This window comes from Cervus canadensis, chromosome 15, assembly GCF_019320065.1.
Source record: "Cervus canadensis isolate Bull #8, Minnesota chromosome 15, ASM1932006v1, whole genome shotgun sequence".
NCBI lineage: Eukaryota > Metazoa > Chordata > Mammalia > Artiodactyla > Cervidae > Cervus > Cervus canadensis.
This window is the reverse complement of record NC_057400.1, coordinates 56,712,073-56,735,210: the sequence shown is the minus strand read 5'-3', so window position 1 is coordinate 56,735,210 and position 23,138 is coordinate 56,712,073. Positions and strand designations below refer to the sequence as shown.

The window sequence follows — 23,138 nt, the reverse complement described above, 5'->3', positions numbered from 1 at the left end:
GTCATCTGCGTGTCTGAGGTTATTGATATTTCTCCCGGCAATCTTAATTCCAGCTTGTGCTTCTTCCAGCCCAGCATTTCTCATGATGTACTCTGCATATAAGTTAATTAAGCAGGGTGACCATATACAGCTTTGATGGACTCCTTTTCGGTTGTGGCAGCCCTAGCATGGGAATACACTAATATATATTGAGGGCCTCCTATGTACCTGGCACAAGTATTTTATCTCAATTTTTTTAATGACTATGAAAGATAGTTATTGTTATGTTCCTTTTTCAGAAGCGACAAAATAGATGCCCAAGGCTACAGCTCTAGCAAGTGGTGCAAACTCAGAGTCTAAGGCACATCTGTCTGGCTCCAGACATGATGCACTTAGCATACCACCAACCCACATTTGTGGTGTACCAGTCATGAAATGCTAGGCTGTAATAATTGCTGACATCTGAGAACTTAAACCTTTCCTTATGGAACTTATAAATGATGAGAGACAGACTTACGAAGATAAATAAATAAATAAGTACTGCCTGGACCAGACCGTCTGGAATCAATAATGCCATGGCAACACCACAGTGAATCTAAACTGAGAGAACATTCAAATGATTGTGAAGACAGCATAAGGGAGTGGCTGCAGACCTAGGGGCTGGGGGAAGATTCAGCAGCTTTCTAGTTACAGGAACTTGGGCTTTTATTCTTACTTACATCCTTAACCTCATCAGTTTCCTTATCTGTGCTGGGGGGCTAAATTGGGACTAATGGTGGAATATTACCCCCTGGGTTGTTGGAGGATTAAATAAGATAATATAAAGCACTTTTCATGATGCTTGGTACATAGTACATCTCAGTAAATGTACCATGGTGGGAAAAAACATTCTACTAATGCATATTTTACTAGATACTAACAAAAGAGCCAACCCATCTAAATGTGTTTGAGTTCCTGTTTAAATGAAAATTCTAAATGTTGTTAAATTTATGTGTATTTTCACTGACACTTATATGTTTCCAAATATAATTTCATTTCCAAAATATGTTTGCCCTCTCAGGACATTCAGCATAAATAAATACCAACATATACCATCACCAACACAGTCAAGGCAAAATTAAAATGTTCATCAGTGCAGAAGGACAGTCCAAAGAAAGGCAAGACAGAAAGGACTAAGAAAATACTGATAGAAGTCAGAGCAATTAAAAACAATGTGTGTGCGTGTGTGTGTGTGTGTGTGAGAGACACTGCGTGCATTGATGGACATGTGAGTGTGTTTTGGGGCACACCTGCGCCCATCTGAGAATAAATGCAGGCACAATTCTAGACAGTGAATTGTGCCTGGGGAATCCGTCCCCCACCCTGCCTGCCTTACTTGATAGATTGTTTCTTCACTGCAGGTGATTGCTTTCTTCAGCCTCAAGAGTAGAAACTTTTTTATAATGCTTCCTGTGCTTTTATAGCAAAAACCAATATAAATATTTACTGGATCTATAAGTAAAAGAGTATAAAGTCTTATTTATCTTGCTGCATAGAGAAACCATGAAAAACATGTGGAAAGTTGAGTCTATTTTTCTCCAGGAAGACATTCAACTATATGCTGCAGCAAAGCAGAGATGCTTAGTTTCAGAGGTGACAGAGGAACTCTGTTATACTTTTGGTTCACAGGATTTCCATTGTTTCTGCATGTGCATGAATATTGAAATATTTCTCTGACTAGTTCGTGGGAAGTGATATTGCCTGGCCAACCACATATGTTTGCAATGACAGGTTGCACCCCCAACCCCAACTAACAGGCCACAATGATGGGGCTTCAGATGCAGAACAAGGGGAGAGAAAGTGGGATCAGGCCAATGGCACGAATGGAAAACCCAAGCCAAGCCATGTGCTGGTCAGCAGCCCCACACGCTCCCTCCCAGCATGGCCCCACTGTGGCTATCAGCTGTGAGTTCTAATCCCAACCGTCAGGTTTTGCCCCTCCCTGGTTCTGCTCCCATGGAGGGGTGTGGAACTTTGAAACAGGGCATTGGGACCCATCATCCCAGCACACGAGGGTAAGATCAGGTGGGACTTTTGCCAGAACCACAAACAGGGGAGGCTGAGGTTCCAGTTCCCTTTGATGCCCTGCGTTGGCCTTCTCTACCGCTTCACAGGTCTCCAGGCTCCATCCACTTGCTGTCCCCTCTGCTTTAGGCATAGCGTCATGGTTCAATATCAGAGTTCACTTATTCCTGTGATTCTTATTAGTGGAAATCCTTTGATAAACCTGTAATTTCAAACTGCAGAAACAAAACCATGTGATGTTCCTTAGCCTTTAGCTGTGTTCTTAGTTGCTCAGTTGTGGCCGACTCTCTGCAACCCCATGGTCTGCAGCCCACCAGGCTCCTCTGTCCATGGGGATCTTCCAGGCAAGAATACGGGAGTGGGTTGCTATACCTTCCTCTAGGATTACCAATTTCCAAACCCAGATCCATAATCAAGAGCTGATGTCCTGGACAGCCTCAGCTCTTTCTTACAAAAGTTCTTTCACCTTCTTTCTCCTTCATTCTTTTCTATCTGGTTGTCAAGTTGTTGTCACATTTCTTAGGGAATTATTCTCATTTTCTGTCCTGCTTTATGAGCCTTTCCTTCCACCCCATTGCCTCCAAGGTATTTTCACTTTAATAGGGAATAATTCTCTGATTTATGTTAATGAAACTCTAATGATGATGTTTCAGCAGGCAGAAGAGAGCCCTCACCTGAAATTTTAGATCTTTCCTCCCAGCCTGGAATGCAAGCAGTTATCGTTTCAACCCGTGTTGAAATCATATTTGTCCATAAAACTGCATTTTTTTCCTTTGCACCATTCCCACCAACAGTTGGGAATTTCTGACCATCTTTTATAAGTTTCTGTTTGTGAAATTAACATCTGAGTCTGCTCACTAAATTCAAACCTTTAGAAAAACTGCAGCATGCTGATGCTAATAGCAGAGAAGTTAAAGGTTCTGGGTGAAGTTTTTGTTTTCTAAGATGCCTAGATTGTTCTGAAGCTAATATAGAAGGGCTCTTGGTTAGAGTAGTTAGTATTTAAGCTATAGGAAGCTAACATTTGAAGTGTCTTTTTGTAAATGGAAGCAATGTTGAGTAAGTCTGTATTATTCATTACAGACTCTGTATTACTTCCTAAACGATGACCAAGGTTATCATCTATAAATTTCTTTAGTAATATTGTTTAATTTCCTACCCCCTTTTAATACTCTTCAGGTGGACTTAGAGACTTAGATAAACCACCAGTGAGTGCAGAGCATACCCCCATCCATCTCACAATTATAGAATCCTTGCCATGTGCCCTGTAAGCTACCAGGCACTGTGGAGCATGGAAGAAGCACATCTCAGGTGAGGCTGCAGTTGAGGGGGGCAGCAAGGACTCAAGCAAAACCCACAGCTCAGCATGTTGAGGTTGAGGTGGGCAGGAAGCCATTAAGGTCCAACTGAGGGCATCAGTCAGAGAGGCAGTGTACACACGGGATGGTGGTTCTGTCAGAGCCAAGGCTGAAGGCGACAGTTCCCCGGGCTGGAAAGGCCATGCTGGACAGGCAGCACTTGCTTTAGGGTGTTCTTACCTCACAACTTTCTAACAGGTTGCCAGGTGATGTTGATGTAGTTGGTCTGGGGTCCAACTCTGAGAATCACTGGCTTGGGAAACTTTTGTATGAAAAACACAGAAGATGTATCTCCGTAGATTCAAAAATAACATAGCTTTGTCTCTGTGGGTTTACTTTGCCCCTGCTTTTTTTAAAATCTTTTGAACACTGTAAATCATCTAATATATCAGATTATCTTTGTAGTCATTATTAGGAAGCCTGCAGAATAATTTCTGGCTATCCTTACAAATGCATTGATGCTATGGCATGCATTTTGTCTAGTAACTTCATTTCTGATCATGTTTTACATTCCTATCCTTAGTTTCCCTTTGATTTGTCTTTCTGGTCTATTTTTAATTTCTCTTTTCTCTGTTATTGCCTGGATCTTTGAAATCCACATTAAACATTTTTAACAGGTTTAACAAAACAGGTTATGTCTCTTTCACTGCCACCAGCAACAACAAAACAACCTTTTGATATACTATATTGAGTAAACTTTAGTAAGAAAGCAGTAAACTTTAATAACAGAAACATTTTCTTTTCAAAGAGAAATTACTTCAGAGTGCCAGCCTCACTTAGGGACCATAGGCTAGATGAGCAGACATTTGAAATTAAAGTTTCAGATTAATTTAATTTGAAATTAAAGTTTCAACACATCATCTTCTCTTAGGGCTGGTTCTATTTACCAAATACAGTGCTTTTAAGATCACCGTAACAGACAAAATCCAAGGTGGGTTAATCTTGCAATCTTACTTGTAAACAATCTTCTTTCATAAAGCAACTATGGAAAACATGGAAATACATAGTCATATACTATAGCAACTGCATGTGTTAAAGAGGAAACACTTGATACCTTTCTTTTAAAAACTTGTACTCAATGGTATGTAACTAATTTTTACCTGTTTATTTGTGGCTGTGCTGGGTCTTTGTTGCTACGCGAGCTTTTTCTCTAGCTGTGGTGAGCGGGGGCTACTCTCTAGTTGTGATGCCCTGGCTTCTTATTGCCATGGTTTCTGTCATTGCAGAGCATAGGCCCTAGGCACCCGGGCTTCAGGAGTTGCAGCACGTGGGTTCAGCAGCTCGGGTCCCAGGCTCTGGAGCACAGGCTCAGTAGTTGAGGTGCAGGGGTTCAGTTGCTCTGAGGCATGTGGGATCTTCCCAAACCAGGGATCGAACCCGTGTCTCCTGCACTGGCCGGCAGATTCTTTACCACATGCCCACCAGGGAAGCCCAGTACTGAATGGTTTTCTACTTTATTTTAAATGTTATATACTAGGAAAAAAGAAAATCTCTTTTGAAATGACTTGTTTCTGTTGAAATGCATTATTTAAATTTTCAGTGCTGCTAATGAGAACTGTTTCTTTGACAAACGTAAATAATGAGGGCATATTATTAGTAGAACTCTCCAACAGCCATGGTTGAAAAGACAGTTCACATATGGGAAAGTTTTTCTGTTTCAAAAGGAGGTAGCCACCATGATGTTTCTTTTTCTTTTGCTTCTCACCATGACAAGAAAAATATGTGGGAATCATGCTTTCTCATGAAGGTTGTGTTGCTGCATGAAAGATAACAAAGGCAGTTTCTGAGATTAACAGGAAACAGTTATAGATAAGATTGTTTCACCAAAATAGCTCAAGCAGAAATAAAGGAAAGGCCCTATGGTTTTTAACTTATGGTGAAATTTCTGAAAATCACATATGAAGAGATGATAGAAGTTTCATCCTCCTATTAAGAGGAACAAAGTAATAGGTCTGTTCAAGCCTAGAAAACCAAAGTGAATGACACAATAATTGAGAATAATTAAATTTTAGCAAGAGAAGGGAAATATTGCACCCAGAGTTTGTATTTCTTTAAACTTTGCTCTCTTTTTCAATATAGTGATATTGACTACTAATCTTCCTTGCTTTTATACACTTAAAAAAGACAAATATATAAAATGCCATTTGACTTACTTAGCCCTGTTATGGGAAGCTCTGCCATTCCAGGGAAAGCTTAGGTATTCACAGGTACCAGGACCCTAGGGACTTCCCCAGCCTCTAGGGAAGTTCTTCTCAAACACGAGTGTGTATAAGGATCACCTGGGGATTGTGTCCAGTTAAAAACCCATGTTAAACTATAAAGGAATCAGAATAAAGCTATGGACCTCCTTCCCCAAATCACACATAAACACATTCAAGCCAATCTGCCTACATGATTCAGGAACCTAATTCCTGCTCTAAGGGGTATATTTGAAAACCTCAGTATAAAGTGACAATAAATGTTATAATGATCTATACAACTACAGAGAAGGGCACGGTCACCGTGGGATAAGAAGGGATGAGTGAATGGGAATGAACTTCTACAGAAGATGAGACTTAAATTTCAACTGGCAGAGTAAGGAGGAAGTCAAGCCCTGTGGCTGGAAGGGTAGAATAACCTGAAGCCATAGAGGTAGAGATGAGAAAAAGGAGGATAAATTCCTCAGCCTGATGGTTCCATGGAAAACTAGAAGATGATAACCCTGGATGGGCAATGCGGAGCCAGTTTCTTAAGAACCTTGGATGCCAACTAAGGAATTCACTTCATTCAAGAGGCCACATTCAGTCCTTAAAGACATTTAAAGAGGGAATGACATAGTAAAAACAGTATGGGCTGAATTAAAAGGATAAAGTCTAAGTTTTTACATGTAAACATATACTATGTTTATTATTGGCTTTAGCATGAGATAGAATAAGGCCTTGTAATTCTTTTTTAAAAACTATTTCTTGGCATTTCTTGGACATTTATATTCACTCTTAGGTTCTAAATTTTACTGCTTCTGCATATAAATTTAGCCCATGAACTGCAGAGTTTGACTATACCATTGTGTGCCTGGCCCCAAGAACACGAGGAGGACTCAGATCTCATCCCTGCCACCCGTGCCAACAGATGGCTGCCCAGCCTTTTCTAGTTTCTGTGTTGTGTGTAGATGAGTGAGCCTGTGTAGCCTGTGAATGTGCTGGGCCCACACCTTCTTAGTCAATTGATGGTGCACTGCCTAAGCTTCATTGCTCCCTCTCTTTGAAATTCTGTGTCTTTCCCAAGTTTCACATGCAGTAGAGAAGCCTGTGAGGCACCTAAATGCCCCGGCTTTCCCTCTTCAGAAGTTGGTGTAAGTTCAGTAAGCAGCCTCATATACTGCGCTGTGCTCAGTGGTGTCCGACTCATTGCAACCCCAGGGAATGGAGCCTACTAGGCGCCTCTGTCCATGGGATTTCCCAGGCAAGAATACTGGAGTGGGTTGCTGTTCCCTTCTCCAAGGGGTCTTCCCGACCCAAGGATCGAAGGATCGAAGCCTCATCTCTTGAGTCTCCTGCATTGGTAGGAGGATTCTTTACCACTAGCACTAGCTGGGAAGCAAGCCCTCATACTGAGATTCATAAGGACCTGTGTCCTCCTTTCTTTAGGAAGAATAAAATTAGTTACAGTTTCTTCCTTCACCACCAGAGAGGGGACTAGGTACCATCCAAATTACTAGTTACTTCTGGCTATCCTTACAAATGACTAGTAACTTTTGTACTACTTGTCCCTCTAAAGCCTGAGTGCATGTGTTTTGAGCATATCTCAGCTGTGTCCCAGATGTCCAAGAGAAACCTCCCCAGAACCCCATCTGGACAGAAGGCTCCCTCATCTCCCTGCTCTCCACGCACCATCCCACCTGCTTGCTGCTTCCCTTGTTTTACTCTGCTACCTTGCCCAGCCAAGCGTGGTGTCAGAGTCCCATCAATGCTCTGCTGGTCAGTGCGAGCTAAGGTCTTTTGCCTGAAGTCTGCCTCTGCTCCTGCGGAGGACAGGTTAGTTTTTTCAGGATGGTCTTGAGAGTATTGAGCTGATTCTTTGTTCACATTAATCAAAACAAAGCTAACACCTGGAGCTTATTCCAAGAGCAGTTGTGAGTTTAGAGACCTCCCCAAGTGGATTCATCCAAGTACATTGTCCCTTCAAATGGATTCAGGTTGACCATCATAAAAAATGGATCAAGAGGCTAGTCATGCAGGAATTCCAAGCACTGTTCACGGTGCACCTACATTAGCTGCATAATGCAGGCTTAGGAAACCCTTTGGCTTGGCAGTGGTCCATTTTTACAGGCAGTATAGTAGTTAGGAGCCAGGCTCTAGAAAAGATGCCTCAGGTTCAAATCCATCTCTACCAATCACAACTGTGCAAATGTGAACAAATTGTCTATCATCTGTTCCAGTTGCCTCATCTGTAACATGGGATTAGGAATATTCCCTACCTCTAGGGTCCTTGTGAAAGTCAAATGAATTAACATACATACAGCGCTAGAAGAGTGCCTGTCATGTATGTAGTAAGTGCTATAACAGTGCTGGCAAAACAAAGAACTTTGCAGTCCCTTCTGGATCACCACAGTCCAGGGTCCTGTTTTCATTATTTCATTCATCCCAGGATCTTCTTGTCAAGAGGGATAAGTGGGTGAGTGGCTGGGACTGGCAACACAGTTCCCCTTTCAATTGCTAGGGCAGGACCACCATCCACTTTGTTGTTTCTTCCCATTTTCTGAGCATCATAAAATGTAATATTCATGTGTCAAGGGATCCAGGCTAGTATTTTAACATTTTACAGCCTCTTTGTAAAGCTACCTTTTTAGTTTTAGAGGAGGCAGTTTTATGACTCCCTTTGATAACCACTTAACTATGAAGACCCAAACAAAGAAGAGGAATGGTCAGAGGAAATCAGGAACTCCCAGACAGCTAGAGTCTCACTTCTTGAACATTATTCAAATTAGCTCCAGGACTCATAATTCTGTGTTTTCATTTATTGCTGCAATAAAGTAAATGGTTCTTTTATCCAAATGTTATTTCCTGGCTATTAATTCAGTAGCTATTTTGGATTGTAGCACTCCTCTTTGATTTAGGGAAATGGTACTTTATAAATATTTAAAAGTTGAAGACTGACAGTTGGGAGAAATTGACTTTGATTTGTTTTGTTAATATCCTATGGCTAGAGTCATTACAGATTTGGAAGATGCGGTCCCATTCTCTACTTATAAGAGATGGGGTGCTTGTGGCTCTATAACAAGGAAATTTGGGGATGCTCTTCTCAAATATTTTGTGGACTAGATCTCCGTGTACGCCTCCAGGGGACACACACGACTCTTTCTTCTTCATATATTTCTCCAGAAACTACTTTTGAACCCAAGAATGTAGCTGAAAACTATCAATACTTCTCAAAATAGCTGAAAAGGGTCATAGGCTTGGGACTTTCTCTGCATCTACGAGTGTCAGCAAGGGCTTACGACAGGGCCCAGGATGATCTATACACTGGTATGATTTAACCATGGATCAATCAACCTATTAGGGGGAAAAAGACAAGGTCAATAAGGATGGGTCTTGGTGAACCAGAGGTCATCCTACATTTTTCAACCTAATGTTCTTATTTCCTTTCCATTAACATTTCATAATGAAAAAATGCCTATATTCTTTAATTTTTAAGATAATTAAGTGAATTTAGTGCCTTTGAAGGATAGAGGATTTATAATGGCATCAGGGAATACACGATAAATAACCCGCGAGACAAGGGCCACCTGGAGAGCAGCAGTGCAGTCCTCATCATCATTGCTGCTTCTTAGCAACGAACTGTAAGAGGGTTATCTTCCTGGGGCAGTGCAGAACCAAACTCCTCTCCTTAGACCAGAAAGGCCTGCGTGTTCTGGGACAGGGCTTCTACCCTCTTGGGAAGTGGTTTTCCAGCTGTATTTGAATTTGAACAAATTATAACAAACACAGAACCTTCTAAGTACATGGCATTCTCTGTATGCAAAGCCCTGAAATGTGTGATGGAAGTAGACCGTCATTCTGGAGCTTCTCTAGGGGAAAGAAACATGCCATCTGCCTCTGAGATCATTACAGCCTAGTGAGTGAGGTCAGGATGACAGAAGTGAACATACCAGGCACAGAAGCAGAGAGAGAGGTCTTCATGGTTGCAGCCAGCCTCGTGCACATAGGTACACAGGGACTTCGCCCAAAGGCTGGCTTACCTGTGAGCTCTCCAAGCTGACCATTAAGGCACTATTTAATAAAGATCATTTCTGTGATTACTAGATAAAGATGGTAGAGTGAATACACTCATTTTCTTTTGTTCAAGCCCAACTACAATAACAACAAAAGGACATTTTTAAGGGCATATATTCTCAAAGATATAGAAGTTGGGCAAGGACTTAACAATGATAAACTTTTGAAAGCTAGAAAACAGATGGATAAATACTAAGTAATTCTGCAAACCCAAGAAAGACAAAATAAACTATCAGTGGGAAAAGCTGAAAGGTAAACAGGTTTATACCACAGACCCCTCCCCATCAAACAGCTCAGGAACTGGCTAAGTAAGTACCTTCGGAAATAGAGATGAAGGGAAGGCTATAAACAAGAAACAGAATCTAAGAAGCAGTTTGACCTCCAGATTCTTTATCCCACCCTCCACTCTATCACGACTAAAGGCTTATCCTCTGAAGAGGGTATAACAGCAGGTCTCTGGGATGGGGTTAAACAAGTGCAGAGCTTGAGGGTAGGAATATAGGCTGAAAACAAGAGGATTGAATGAAGTTATAGACCAGTGCTGAGTTTCTTCTCCAATTCCTGTTCCTGTAATACCAGAAAATTCTTCTCTGGGGAAGCTGAGTAGCTAAAGTGCAAAGACCCAAAGATACAGACATTTGATGGCTTTCCCAAGGAAAGGGGTCAGTCAGATCCCTGTCCAGAGAAGCCCCCAGAAGCTCTGATAGAAGGACCTCTCAGGGCTCTGCTTTTAAACAGGGACAGAAAACCAAAGATCACCACACAGCTGGGCAAAGTTCTCTATTACCTCTAAAGCCTTGACTATGTTAAAATGATTTAAGGAACGATAAACTGACTGAGAAAGAGACTAAACTATCAACCATGAGTGGATTAAGAATGTATTTACCATTGTGCTGAATACCTAGAATGGAATATTATTCAGCTTTAAAAAAGAGGGGGAAAAAAAAAAGAGGGAAATACTTTTCTATGGTACCTTGTGGATGACCCCTGAAGACATTTTGCTAAGTGAAGTAAGCCAATCACAAAAGGACAAGTACTGCATGATACCATATCTGAGGTATCTAAAGAAGTCAAACTCATAGAGAGAAATAAGAATGATTGTTTCCGGGGGCGTGGGGGGAAGTGGCAGATGGAAAGTTGTTCATTGAGTACAGTTTCAGTCTTGCAAGATGAAAAAGTTATACACATCTGTTGTACAATAATGTAAATATAGTAAATAATACTGTGCACTTTTAAAAATTTTAGAGGATAAATTTATGCCATATTTTTTTAAGGGAAGCTCCAGTGGCTTGGTGGTAAAGAATCCTCCTGCCAACGCAAGAGACATAAGAGACGCAGGTTCTATCCCTGGGTCAGGAAGATCCCCTGGAGAAGGGAATGGCAATCCACTCTAGTATTCCTGCCTGGGAAATTCCATGGACAGAGGAGCCTGGCAGGCTACAGTCCATAGGGTCACAAAGAATCAGACAGGACTTGGGGATTAAACAACAACAATATATGTTTTTTTTTAACCACAATAAAAAAGAGAGAGGCTAAAACAAAATGAAGAGAGTGACGTAAACTCTGAAGGGAGAAGAAAATGTCAAGTAGAATTATTGACATCCTCAGAGTGGTAAGAGAAGATATTGCATCCATGAAACAGAATTAAGGTGCTATTAAAAAATAACAAAAAAAGAAACCCAGACAAAAAGAAAACTCTTAGAAATGAAAGCTGTAGTATTAAAATATTAAGGAGAGGTTATATTCCCTAGGAAGAGCAAAAAGAAATAAAATGAAATACAGGACAGGAGGAAAAGGAAAAAAGGAAAAAACAGCCCAAAGTTCAGATAAAGGGAATTCCAGAAAACTAACAGATGGGGAAAAATCATTAAAGAGTGCATTTTCCATTTTTTTTTAGAATTGCAGTTCATGGTTTTCTAGATTAAAAGACACACAAAGTACCTAGGGTTATAAATGAAAATAAGCTCACACCTCGGCACCTTTTCATGACATTTCAGAACTCCACAAAAAGAAGATCCCACAAAAACAGAGAGGGAGAAGGAATCATTTCCAAAGGCAACGGGTTCACAATAGCTTCTGACTTCTCCAAAGTAGATCTAAAACTAAAAGAGAATGCCCTCAACATTCTATTGGCATGACTTCCAACCTAGAAACTGATATATAGACAAATCTTCAATCAAATGTGACAATAATATGAAAACATACCAGACATGCAAGCTCTCATAAATTTACCTAGCACATGCATCTTTTCTTGGGAAGCTATTGTAAGATGTGTCTCACCAAAATAAGAAAAGAGCCAGGAAAGAGAAAGATGTGGGATACAGAAATAAAAGAGAGATGAAGGCACCCCCATAATTATGGTGAAGAAACGTCTAGGATGAAAGCTATATACGAGGCAGAGAAGACTGCAATTCCCGATTATAGTTCAGAAAGTTCCAATGGAGATTTCTTCATAAAACTGTTGGAATACCCAAAGCATCTGAACATTTTCAGATGAGATTTAGATAATTAGTGGAGAGTTTAGAGGTTGAATTAGTGATCAGGGTGGAGAAAACTAAGTTCACATTAAAGAAGACAGTTCTTAACTGTGAGGATACAAAATTCCATCAAGGAAAAGTAACCATAGTAAATTGCATGACTTAGCTGTGAATTTCTACAGAGTCATTACACTATAAATCCTGAATATTTCTCTAAACAAAGTTACTATATTATTATACTGAGGAGTGAAAAGGGATGGTATATGAGGTAGCAAAAGTTGATAGATACAGAATAAGACAGCTTCATCTTCAACAGGGAGGAAGCTAATAGATAATGCTTAAAACAGAAAATCATTTAAAAATAAAATCACAAGCACCTTCCTTAGCCAAATACAAAAAAAAAAAAAAAATGTATCTAGATGATTTGAAAGTGGTTTCCTCAAAGTAAGGGAAAGTTTTGGCACTCAAAGAATTCTGCTAGTGTGTGTCACTAACCTTGCAGATCTAACTCACTCTTAAAACTATGTGCATGTATAACTTTGATTTTAAATTATTTCTAAAGCAAAAAAAGAAAAAAAAAACCCACAACCAGATAATAAAGTGCTTAACATGAGTCCAGGAACTCCAAACAAGGACACCTCCACACAAAGACCGTTTCCATCACCACCGTGTTGGAATTTCACAAACCTTACCTTTTTCATTCCAAGGAGTTAGATTCTACAAATATGTTACTATAGTAAAGTGATTCACTGAAAGATAAGCCGACTGATTTTTTTGAGCTACTACTTTCAAACTGTATTTGTGTATTCATTTTTGGCTATACTGGGTCTTCCTTGCTGTGCGCAGGCTTTCCCCTGTCGTGGGCAGGCTTCTCATTGCAGTGGCTTATCTTGTTGAAAGCGTGGGCTCTAGGGTGTATATGCTTCAGCAGTTGTGGTTCCCAGACTCTAGAGCACAGGTTCGATAGTTGCTGCTCAGGGACTTGGTTGCTCTACGGCATGTGGGATCCTCCTGGATCCGGGATCCAGCCTGTGTCTCCTGCATTGGCAGGCAGACTCTCCACCACTGAGCCACCAGAGAAGCCCCCAAGCTGATTAACTTTTAATAAAATGAAGCAGCAGAATAGCAGGCAGATAGTCTCTATGTAGTTGTTCATTGTTCTTCCACGTTGTGGTGAATAACCAGTGCTTGGATTTTAGCCTAGAGATGTGTGTTTCTGTGGAGGAGAATGGGGCTGGGAAGGAAGGGTTGATTCAGTGGTTTCTGGGATGCTTACAGGGAGGAGAGCTGGATTTTATTGCTCAGTCTAAGTGGTCCCAGAGCATAAATTACTCCTTGGATAATTTACACCCAGTGAATAGACTAGGACTCTGAATACAGAATGGTCCCTGCTAATCCGAAAACATAGAAATGATTCCCTTACCAAGCGTGGCCCAAAGAATATGGTAAACCCAGTGAAACTAGAAAAAAGAAAAATATTCCCAAAGAATTTTTCTTGCCTTTAAATTTGAGTAGGGCAACAGATTGACAACTGCCTAACATGAGTGTTTTGAAAACACTGAATCTGTACGACCAGTATTATAACGATGTTGTGATGCTTTTATAGAATGACACTAAACTATATTGCAAATTTATTCCTTCAATGAAACATATGCCCTCATTAACCCTCCAAACATCTCTATCCTATGAAGAAACACATTTTGCACTAGAGACGTGTTGTCTAATCCCTTCCATCTTTCTGAATATACAGAATACGTGTATAACAAAGAGCAACTGCACAGCGACAGGATATAAGGCTGCAAGAAAGACGGCAGAGTGTGTATTCCCCTGTCCTTCCCCCAAATAGCAGCAATTAAAATTCACAGCTGCTGGCTGCCTGGATGTTTTTTGCATTCGGTGCTCTGTAATATGCATCTGAATATACTGTCTGACTGCAGTTTCAGTAAACTAGACAGCTTTGTATTCTAAATTCAGCAGACTAGATCCAGTGTGTATATTTTTTCTCCAGATTAGCTTCCCTCTCCCTTCTCCCCTCCCCTCCTCTTCGTTTGCTTGGGCCATGAGCAGTTCAGAGACAAAAGACATTTCTAGCTCAGAATTTAGCTGTATCAGAGTGTAAGTGCAGGTCAGGTCTGATTTATGTGGCATGTCTGATAAGCAGGAGAGGAAGGCAGGATGAAGGGCTTGGAAAAGCTGGTGAACTTGGCTTGACTTATATCTGGTGCTTTTGTAGGCAGCCAACATACCCCTGGTGTCAGAACTTGCCATCGATGACATACACTTTGATGACTTTTCTCTCGACGTTGACGCCATGATCACGGCTGCTCTTCGGATGTTCATGGAGCTGGGGATGGTACAGAAATTCAAGATTGACTATGAGGTAAGATGTTCGGTCATGGGGATCCCAGGAGTGCACCCAAGAACAACGTGGTAGCCACTTTGAGCCTTGGGTTTCCCAAATATAAATCGGGGGTGATCATACTTTCCCTGCATACCTGGTGGGATTACTGTGGGAATCGTGTGAGATGTTTGTGGAAGGACCTCAATGCTGAGAGTTCCTTAGACATAAGGTATCATTTTGATCATGGCCCACTGGAGACACATGCACCTGCCTGATGTAAACTTTCCCTTCCCATTTCAGACACTGTGTAGGTGGCTTCTGACAGTGAGGAAGAATTACCGAATGGTTCTGTACCACAACTGGAGACACGCCTTCAATGTGTGCCAGCTGATGTTCGCCATGTTGACTGTAAGTGTGTTCGCTGACAGTGGAAGGTCACCTGTCACTTGTGAGGACCTACTGGCTTCCCCTTCACATTCCCATTTCTCTGACAAACTGCCCGGTGATTAACTTCACGTTGGAAGTTACCTACCCTGGTGTTGGGAGTGTATATTTCACAATGACCTCTGAGCTTTAAGGCTGTAAAATCACTGACACCTTGGAGCAGGTATAGTCTTTGAATGATTGCTTGAGTCTCTTTTTAATGTTTTATCCTGGGAAACTTGTTTTTTATAAACAAAAGAAATGCTTGGGTTTTCAAAGCCACCTTTTTTGCAGAGGATATGGGGATGAATGACTAAACAAAGAGATCTGCTGGATAAGACCTCATAGGCTGGTGGAAAGCCAAAGAAGGGATGTGTGACCATTACCCACAGGGACATGGGAATCCTGAGAGATGCTTATCTGGAGAAGGTCCAGGGAGGCCCTGGGAAGGAAGGAGTAGGAGTGTATGTTCTCAGGGTTTAGGGCACAGCAGGCTTCAAAGCTCTGCTCCAGGCACTATAACCTAGTAAACGTGGCCAGTCTGTTTTATAGAAACAGCTGGGGCAGCTGGCCAGAGGTAAGCCTTGGAATTTAATCTAAAAGCAAATGTTTGTGGCAAAAACTAAAATAGAATCCTCTCTTCATCTCCATTTTCTGGCAAGAAATAAGGCTCATTTGGTCTTATTTCTACTCACACTGTCAAGCTATTATCAATTAAAATGGTTTCTGGCTTAAATATATTTATTGGTTTCTTTAGCCTCAAGGTGATATGTACATACATGTGTGTCCATGTGTGTGTACGTAAGCATACCTGCCACACAGAAAAAGAGAAGATGAGTTTAAGAGTCTCATAACGTAAATCTAAACACCTTACATCTTTGCACCCAGATTAAAATTTAAATCCAAAAGAGGGAACGCCCAATGACAAACATTTTCCTTTGGTCCATGTGAAGGAAGATTTCTGCTCCTTCCTCATGAAGTGCTCTGTGCTCTTCTCTGCCTACTAAAATTTTGCTCATTCTTTAAAATACATTGATCTAATGCTGATTTTCCCATGAAGTCTTTCCTTTTCAATAATCATCAATAATTTCAATAATCATCAGTAATCGTCAATAATTACTTATTTCCCTGCACTGTGTCTTGTACACACATCTTTCTTCCTGCTGTGTATCTGAAGTTCAAGATCTCTCATTCTCCTGCAAAGTAAGCAGCTTGAGGCTAAAGAGGTCATTTCTTGTTCTTGCAATAACCTTCATTTACTTGCTCAACATCTATCCGTTGAGCATGTCACCAGCACCCTCTACTCAATCCTGTACTTGGTAAGCTTTCAACAAATTTGTGTTGGATTGATTTGAACTGAAATACACATATAGCATAAGAAAATGGGACCAAAATGTCTTCACTTTTACACTCAAGGACTTGTTTTTTGCGGCGGGGGGGCGGCGGGGGGCGGGGGGGGGAAGGTGTCCACAACTGCTGAAGAAGCAAGAAAAATAACCTGGAAAAACTGGACATCTCACTGTAACATACACCATGAAAGCAGGCAGCCAGTCAAATGAGGAAGGAAGAAGCTTTGAGTTATGGCCCTTAAATGTTTAAGAACCAATGTTTCATGGGAAAAAAAAGCCTCTCATTTTACTTTTCCAAATCAGATCTCATAGACAAGTAATAATTTTTTGTGTCCAGAGTTCACGTATATGGCTCACAGAGGATATCCAATAAAGAAATTATTAACCTATTATTTTGGAAAACCTGTGGATTTATGGTGAATCACCAAGATAAGGAAGCAGGAACCTTGTTCAATGAAGGACTGAATTGTGTGAAGTATTAGTCCCTTGTTTTGTCCAACTCTTTGCATCCCCATGGATTGTAGTCCAACAGGCTCTTCTGTCCATGGAGTGGGTAGCCATTCCCTTCTCCAAGTAGGAAACTTGTTCAGCGAGGGATTAAAGATGTCCTAAACAGAAACAGATTATATAATAAGCCTTAAAATAGTCCATCCTAAAGGAAATCAGTCCTGAATATTCATTGGAAGGACTGATGCTGAAGCTGAAACTCCAGTACTTTGGCCACCCAATGCAAAGAACCTACTCATTGGAAATGATCCTGATGCTGGGAAAGATTGAAGGCAGGAGGAGAAGGGGACAACAGAGGATGAGACGGTTGGATGGCATAACCAACTCTATGGACATGAGTTTGAGTAAGCTCCAGGAGTTGGTGATGGACAGGGAAGCCCAGCATGCTGCAGTCCATGGGGTCGCAAAGAGTCAGACATGACTGAGTGACTGGACTGAACTGAACTGAACTAAAAGAGTTGGGATAGAGGAAACTGGTAAGAACTGTATGGTCAAGTGGACATTTAGAAGAAAAGGGAATTCATACCCAGTTTTCTTTAGTAACTTTTTCCACCATATGGACAATCTTGATCCTTTTCAAGAAACTGAAGAAAGCAGAGCTCTCAGAATGTTACCACCATGGAGATACTCATTCTGCCTAAATATTTCAAGGGTAGAGTTGTTTTTGCAAGTCTGCTCAGCAACCTTGAAGAGTAGCACTGTTTGAGAAAGTCTGGGTTTTGTTTTTGTATTAATGCTAGCTCAAAAACAGAAGAATGTACTCTTAAAATTCTCTTGGCCAGGGGGAGAAGGGGCTAGAGGTTGAAAAATAAAAGCATGACTTTGGAAAGAATACCTTTGTGAATGTTATTTTTTTTATCCTTTGCCCTGAATAGAATAGCCACATTTGGAAAAGATATTATTTTCTGTTCTTTAAATGTTTCCGAACTAAGGGTTACAGTAAGTTGAAAATGTCAACTTTGTCGGTAACATAAGCATTCTCCTCTCCCACTTGACCATAGTCAGACTGGTTAATCAGAATGTTTTCACTAAGAAAGTAAATATTGAGATAACAGAGATTACTTGATTAGGGGCAAAAAAAGTGAGCGTAATTCGCTCATCAATTCTAACTTCTGGAATACGACCTTAGTAGGCAAAGGAGGCAAAATGATAACCTACTTATTTCCATGAGTGGCCCCTAAGGCTTCAGGCCTCAGGTACTCCTGAAGGCTGTTAGGTCTTTCACTGTTTTGCTCTCATCAGTGATTTTATTTCCATTCTAGTTATCTTATATTCCACTTCCACGTGTTGAATTAGAACTAAAATTCTCTATTAACATGGAAGAAAAGTTATAATTAACCCCTGGATTCATTCAGCGGAGTTACAAAGACGAGAGAGCAGGGCGCATGTGCGCCGAATTTTCCTCTAGATGGCGCTCCAAGGCAAAGTTTCCCAGCCAGTTGCCTGGAAAGAAAGGGGGTGGATGGTTGTTGATCTTGCCAACATTCCCTGAAAACGCTTCTTTTCTTCTAAGACAAGGAATACTGAGGCACGCACCCCACACTCTTTTCTTAAAAGAAACATCAGCAAGGCCAGTGTGTCTGAAAAGAACCCTCTGATGAGGACAGACCTGTGTTAGGGCTGTCTCCTTGCCTGCGGAGCTATTGGTGCAAACAGTAACTGCAGTCTCCTGTGTCTTTCTGTGGGTGTGTATTTTTCCAAGCCCATTGTCTCTAGGAATGGGAAGATGCATATTTGTGTGCCACTGATGAGCAAACCATGACACGAAGTACAACAGGGCAAGCGAATTACATGTAAGAATCAGCTTCCTAACCTTTAACTCTACAATCATTTCAAGCCCAGAAAATAGCTTGATTCAGAATTGTGTTTTGCAGAAGTATTCAAGCTCATGTCTAGGTAACAAAAAGGTCTTGTCCCTTTAGAAATTGAAAAGAAAAAGAACAAACTGCATTGTCGAATAGGCAATTTGATGTATAATGGTGGAAATTTAGTTCACTGGGAACCCTGTTAATGACTTATTAATTTATTACAAGCCTCTGGTGTAGAAGTCCAAATATTAAAATGAAAGTGTCAGTCTTATTCTTTGCTTCTAAAGAGAAATTAAGGTAGTTAAAAATTACCAAATATTTTTAATTCCTCTGATAAATGCAGTATGGAGTGCCAGTTACTATTTGCAGTTAAAACAGGGAATAAAAACCTACAGATAGATCAAGAATAATTATACAAATTCTCTTTATTTATAGAAGCTTGTAGAATAAATATTCCATCAAGCACATACATAATGAAAGATAATAAGCTCATTTCCTATATGTACAGTGTAGACCAGATAAAGGAGCCGACCATGCTTTTGTTTGTATTCTGTAAAATAAAAAGGCATGTGGTGATGCCAAGGTTGCAGAGACATTTTAAGGTTTTATAAATGATGTATGAGCTCTGACAGATTTTCCAGGGGGAAAAAAAAGGTTTCCTTAAGAGTCAGTATTCTTTACTATCCCATAAATGTACTCATTAGCACTTTGGGCCATGCCCTGTATCCTGTAGGGCTCAATAAAGATTCATTGAATGAGTGGATTTAGTTTAGGGTAATATTATTCAGGGAACTATGCTGCTCAGTGTCCAGTTTTTTCAAAAAACTATAAAATGATGAACAACTATCATTGCTAGAAATCTTGTTCTTTCTTCATATCACACTAAGGTTCAGCTAGGGTTCATATAGAATATTATGATCTTGCAGAATTCACTGGATATGAAAAGAGACGAGCACATGATCACATTAAAATTGATGGCGGTGCTGGTGGCTTGGTGCTGGTGGGGAAATGCAGTTAAACACTAATAATAACCAAGTATCGCAGCAAACACACTGACACCTCCTGACGTTTACGGTGGCTTCTTAAATCTTAAATGTGGAGGTAGTGCATTTAAGTCCGTATTTGGATTGTCAACAAGGTTATTTTCAGAGATAAGCCAAGTCGTTTTATTGATAATTCAAACTAGAGAGCAGAAGGGACGTTTAGGAAGAAAAATCCATCCTGTTCACTAGCTTGAGGATAATGTGCTGTCCTCTGCCGTTTTCAGGGAAGTCCTTGATTTTTGAGGTAGACAGTTTCTTCTGCAGGGAGATCTTAGAAACACAATTAGAATTCCTTTCCCCCTTAACCCAAAGAAAGACAGAACTGGTTGAATTTTCAAATAAAATATTTTTGCTCTATAACCAGACTCCTAATCTCAACAGAAATCTAATTTCTTTGTAGATTGTAATGTTGTAAGGTACAAAGAGATCTATGGCTTTATTCTGTAACCAACAACAACAAAGTAACAAACAGTAATTGCATTTGTAATCATCAAACATCATTTTTACATTGTATTTCCTTATCAATATAAGTAATAACTAGTTATATTTACTTTAAAATAAATGGCAACATTATCCTAATAATACAATAAAATCTGCATATTAGAAAAACCAATTCTTTGTCATGTAGGTATACCTTGATTTCTGGTGTACCTTCAAAGAAAGCACATTTTTAATTGAGGAAAGGAGTGATTCTTTTATGGTTTTGCAGAATATCAGCACTGGGTGCTGTAAATTAACTAGGGAGCTAATCAATTTGAATACTGTGTCTAAATTACATTTAAGACTCCTGGCTTTTAATCATTTAAGAAGGTTTCTATTTTTATTCTCTCTGGCCACCTCTCAGAGCTCCAGTGAGGCACTCCATGTTTCTAACTGACACTCCCTTTATCCACATTTATTTTACAAAAGGAAAAAGACAAAGCAGCACATAATTAAGAAACTGGTGTGCTAATAATCAAACATACAATTGGGCAGAAGGATAATCCAATCCACTTCCTCACACAGGAGAGTAACCTCCATAACTCACTTTAAGCGCTGCCATTCATGAGTTATGGGTCATTCCCTTTCTAGTGAAAATAAATTCTCCCGCACCATCAGCCAGAGCTGAGTATTTTTCTTAGGACATGTAAATTGTAGAAGTGTATGAACATAATCATGCTGGCATTTGGGGGGGAGTGCAAGCTCTTGCCTGTGGACACAGGCTTGTAAGGAAATGTGTATGGTTTCAGGGCTGCGGTTGCCTGGTTACAATATAGGATTTTTTATTAAAGTGAATTTATTCCTGAGATTTTTATGGTGTTGGTAAACTGCTTAATCTGTCGCTCCGTATTTTATGACTCCAGCCAAATCCTGCAGGTCAGGGAGACCCAGCAGCAGGGCCATGGTCATTTATCACAGCCTCTGTTTCCCACAGCCAATGACTCAGTAGTGGCAGTTTCTTGAGGCTGAATGAAACTTGGCACCTACCGGTGTCAAGCTGGGGACTTTATAAAGTTTTAATTTTTTCACTGGTCTCGTGTTCAAGTTTAGCTCAGTGATGACTAGTGAAAATTTGGGTAAGTTTTGAAGAGGTCTCATATTCTCGAAATTCATCAATCTGGCTTCTTTGTGGCAGGTGAAGAGGACTGTCTCTCTGCACAATTGAAGTTTACCAGGTCATCTGCTTCATTTTCTGTGCTCACATACCGCATGTTCTATTCAATTCACTTGTAGTTTATCATAAAATATAAACTATATTTCTCAACACAAAAAAGCAGGCTGTCTTTATCCTCAAAAATAATAAAGCATATTCTCAGTATTGAAAGCAAAAAACGTTAAACATCTAATATGTTTTTCCTTTTGTCTTTTTTTGAATTACAGTATGCTTGCTATATACATACATGTAGCTTTGCTTTTGTATTACCTAAATTGAAGAAAAAATTCAACTTTTAAAGGCTTAGTAGATATTTACTCTTTTTGTACCATTTGTATTTGTTTTCATACCTTTTACCGAAATATGAGAGCAGAGATACATTGACCGATTTTTATTTGACCACATCATGACTTCCTGAGAATGAAATGAAGAGTATTGACAGATGCCAGAGGTTTGCTTTGAAATAGTCTAGCAAACAAAAAAAACAGAACATGTGAAGGGATAAATGTATCAAGGCAGCAGAACGTGGCTTCCTGGTAAAGTTAGGTAACAAGTACTTGGGTATTCAATACAGTATTCTATTTTTCATAAGTTTTTAACTTTACAAAATAGGTAATTTTTTAAAAATTAGGATAACAAGTAGGTTAAAATTAAGTCAAGGAGGTAGTTAAAACTAACTAAAATTATTAAAGTCAATTCATTTTTTAAATTCATGCAACAAACATTTACTCAAACGTATATGCTTGTACCAGTTTTGAGAGGCTTCCCTGATAGCTCAGTTGGTAAAGAATCTGCCTGCAATGCAGGAGACCCCAGTTTGATTCTTGGTTCGGGAAGATCCCTGGAGAAGGGAAAGGCTCCCCACTCCAGTATTCTGGCCTGGAGAATTCCAGGGACTGTATAGTCCGTGGGGTGCCTGGCCATTCTGAGTCTTACATGAGTAAGCATTTGCGATATTATTTGAGATTCAGAGAGAAGGTGTGTCCAAAACATGACTTAGATATTTCAGTTTGATAATAAGTGCCTTCAAGAAGCTTCTGGTTGTAAAAGTATTTAAGTGTAGACTGTAAGGTCTTCCCAACTCTGAACTTGATAAGCAAAGGATCACTGCAGACTTAAATCAGTGTTTAATTAAGGCCAAATCAATATTTGACTACATTCATCTTGAAAACGAAGAGAAGCAAATTTGATCAAAACTGTCCCACACCTTGTACACCTGAAACTAACACAACATTGTAAATAAACTATATCCAATAAAAAACAAACAAAGAACCCAAGCTATCCTACTCCCATGGAAACTAGACCAACTACACCTGGTTTGTATTGTATCATGTGCTTTGGTAAAGGAGCCGTGTAAACATGGTGTTGGTTGGTGGTCCCCTAATAGCTGGCAAGGTTCTGGTTTCTGGACCTCAGAATAGGACTGAAGTGCCATTTCTTCAGCCTGGCAGATCCAAATATTGGCAGACAAACATTACTGTAATCACCAGTGTAGATCTAGATTTAGATGCAATCTAGATCTAAATCTAGATGCAATAGTTTATCTAGCAGGGTTTCTTTTTTAATAATTTTATGTATTTACTTTTTGGCTGTGTGGGTCTGCATCGCTGTGTGGGCTTTTCTCTAGCTGCGGCGATCAGGGCCTACTCTCTAGTTGTGGTACACGGGCTTCTCATTGCAGTGGCTTTTCTTGTAGAGCAGAACGTGGGTTCTAGGGCACACGGGCTTCAGTAGTTGCAGCTCCTAGGCTCCAGAGTACAGGCTCAATAATTGTGGTGCATGGGCTTAGTTGTTTAGCAGCATGTGGGACATTCCAGGGATTGAACCCAAGTCTCCTGGATTGGCAGGTGAATTCTTTACCACTGAGCCACCAGGAAGCTTTCAAGGTTTTTTCCCCACAATGGA

The 23,138-nt window shown here is 40.2% G+C and overlaps 1 protein-coding gene across 1 annotated transcript in view; it reads left to right on the top strand.

Moving 5' to 3' along the window:
- PDE11A (phosphodiesterase 11A) overlaps nt 1-23,138 on the top strand; it is a 262,481-nt gene that overhangs the window by 151,258 nt on the left and 88,085 nt on the right. Inside the window, exons 9-10 of the mRNA XM_043487864.1 lie at nt 14,363-14,509; nt 14,771-14,878. Coding sequence (XP_043343799.1) covers nt 14,363-14,509; nt 14,771-14,878 — 255 coding nt within the window. The remainder of the gene's footprint in view (nt 1-14,362; nt 14,510-14,770; nt 14,879-23,138) is intronic.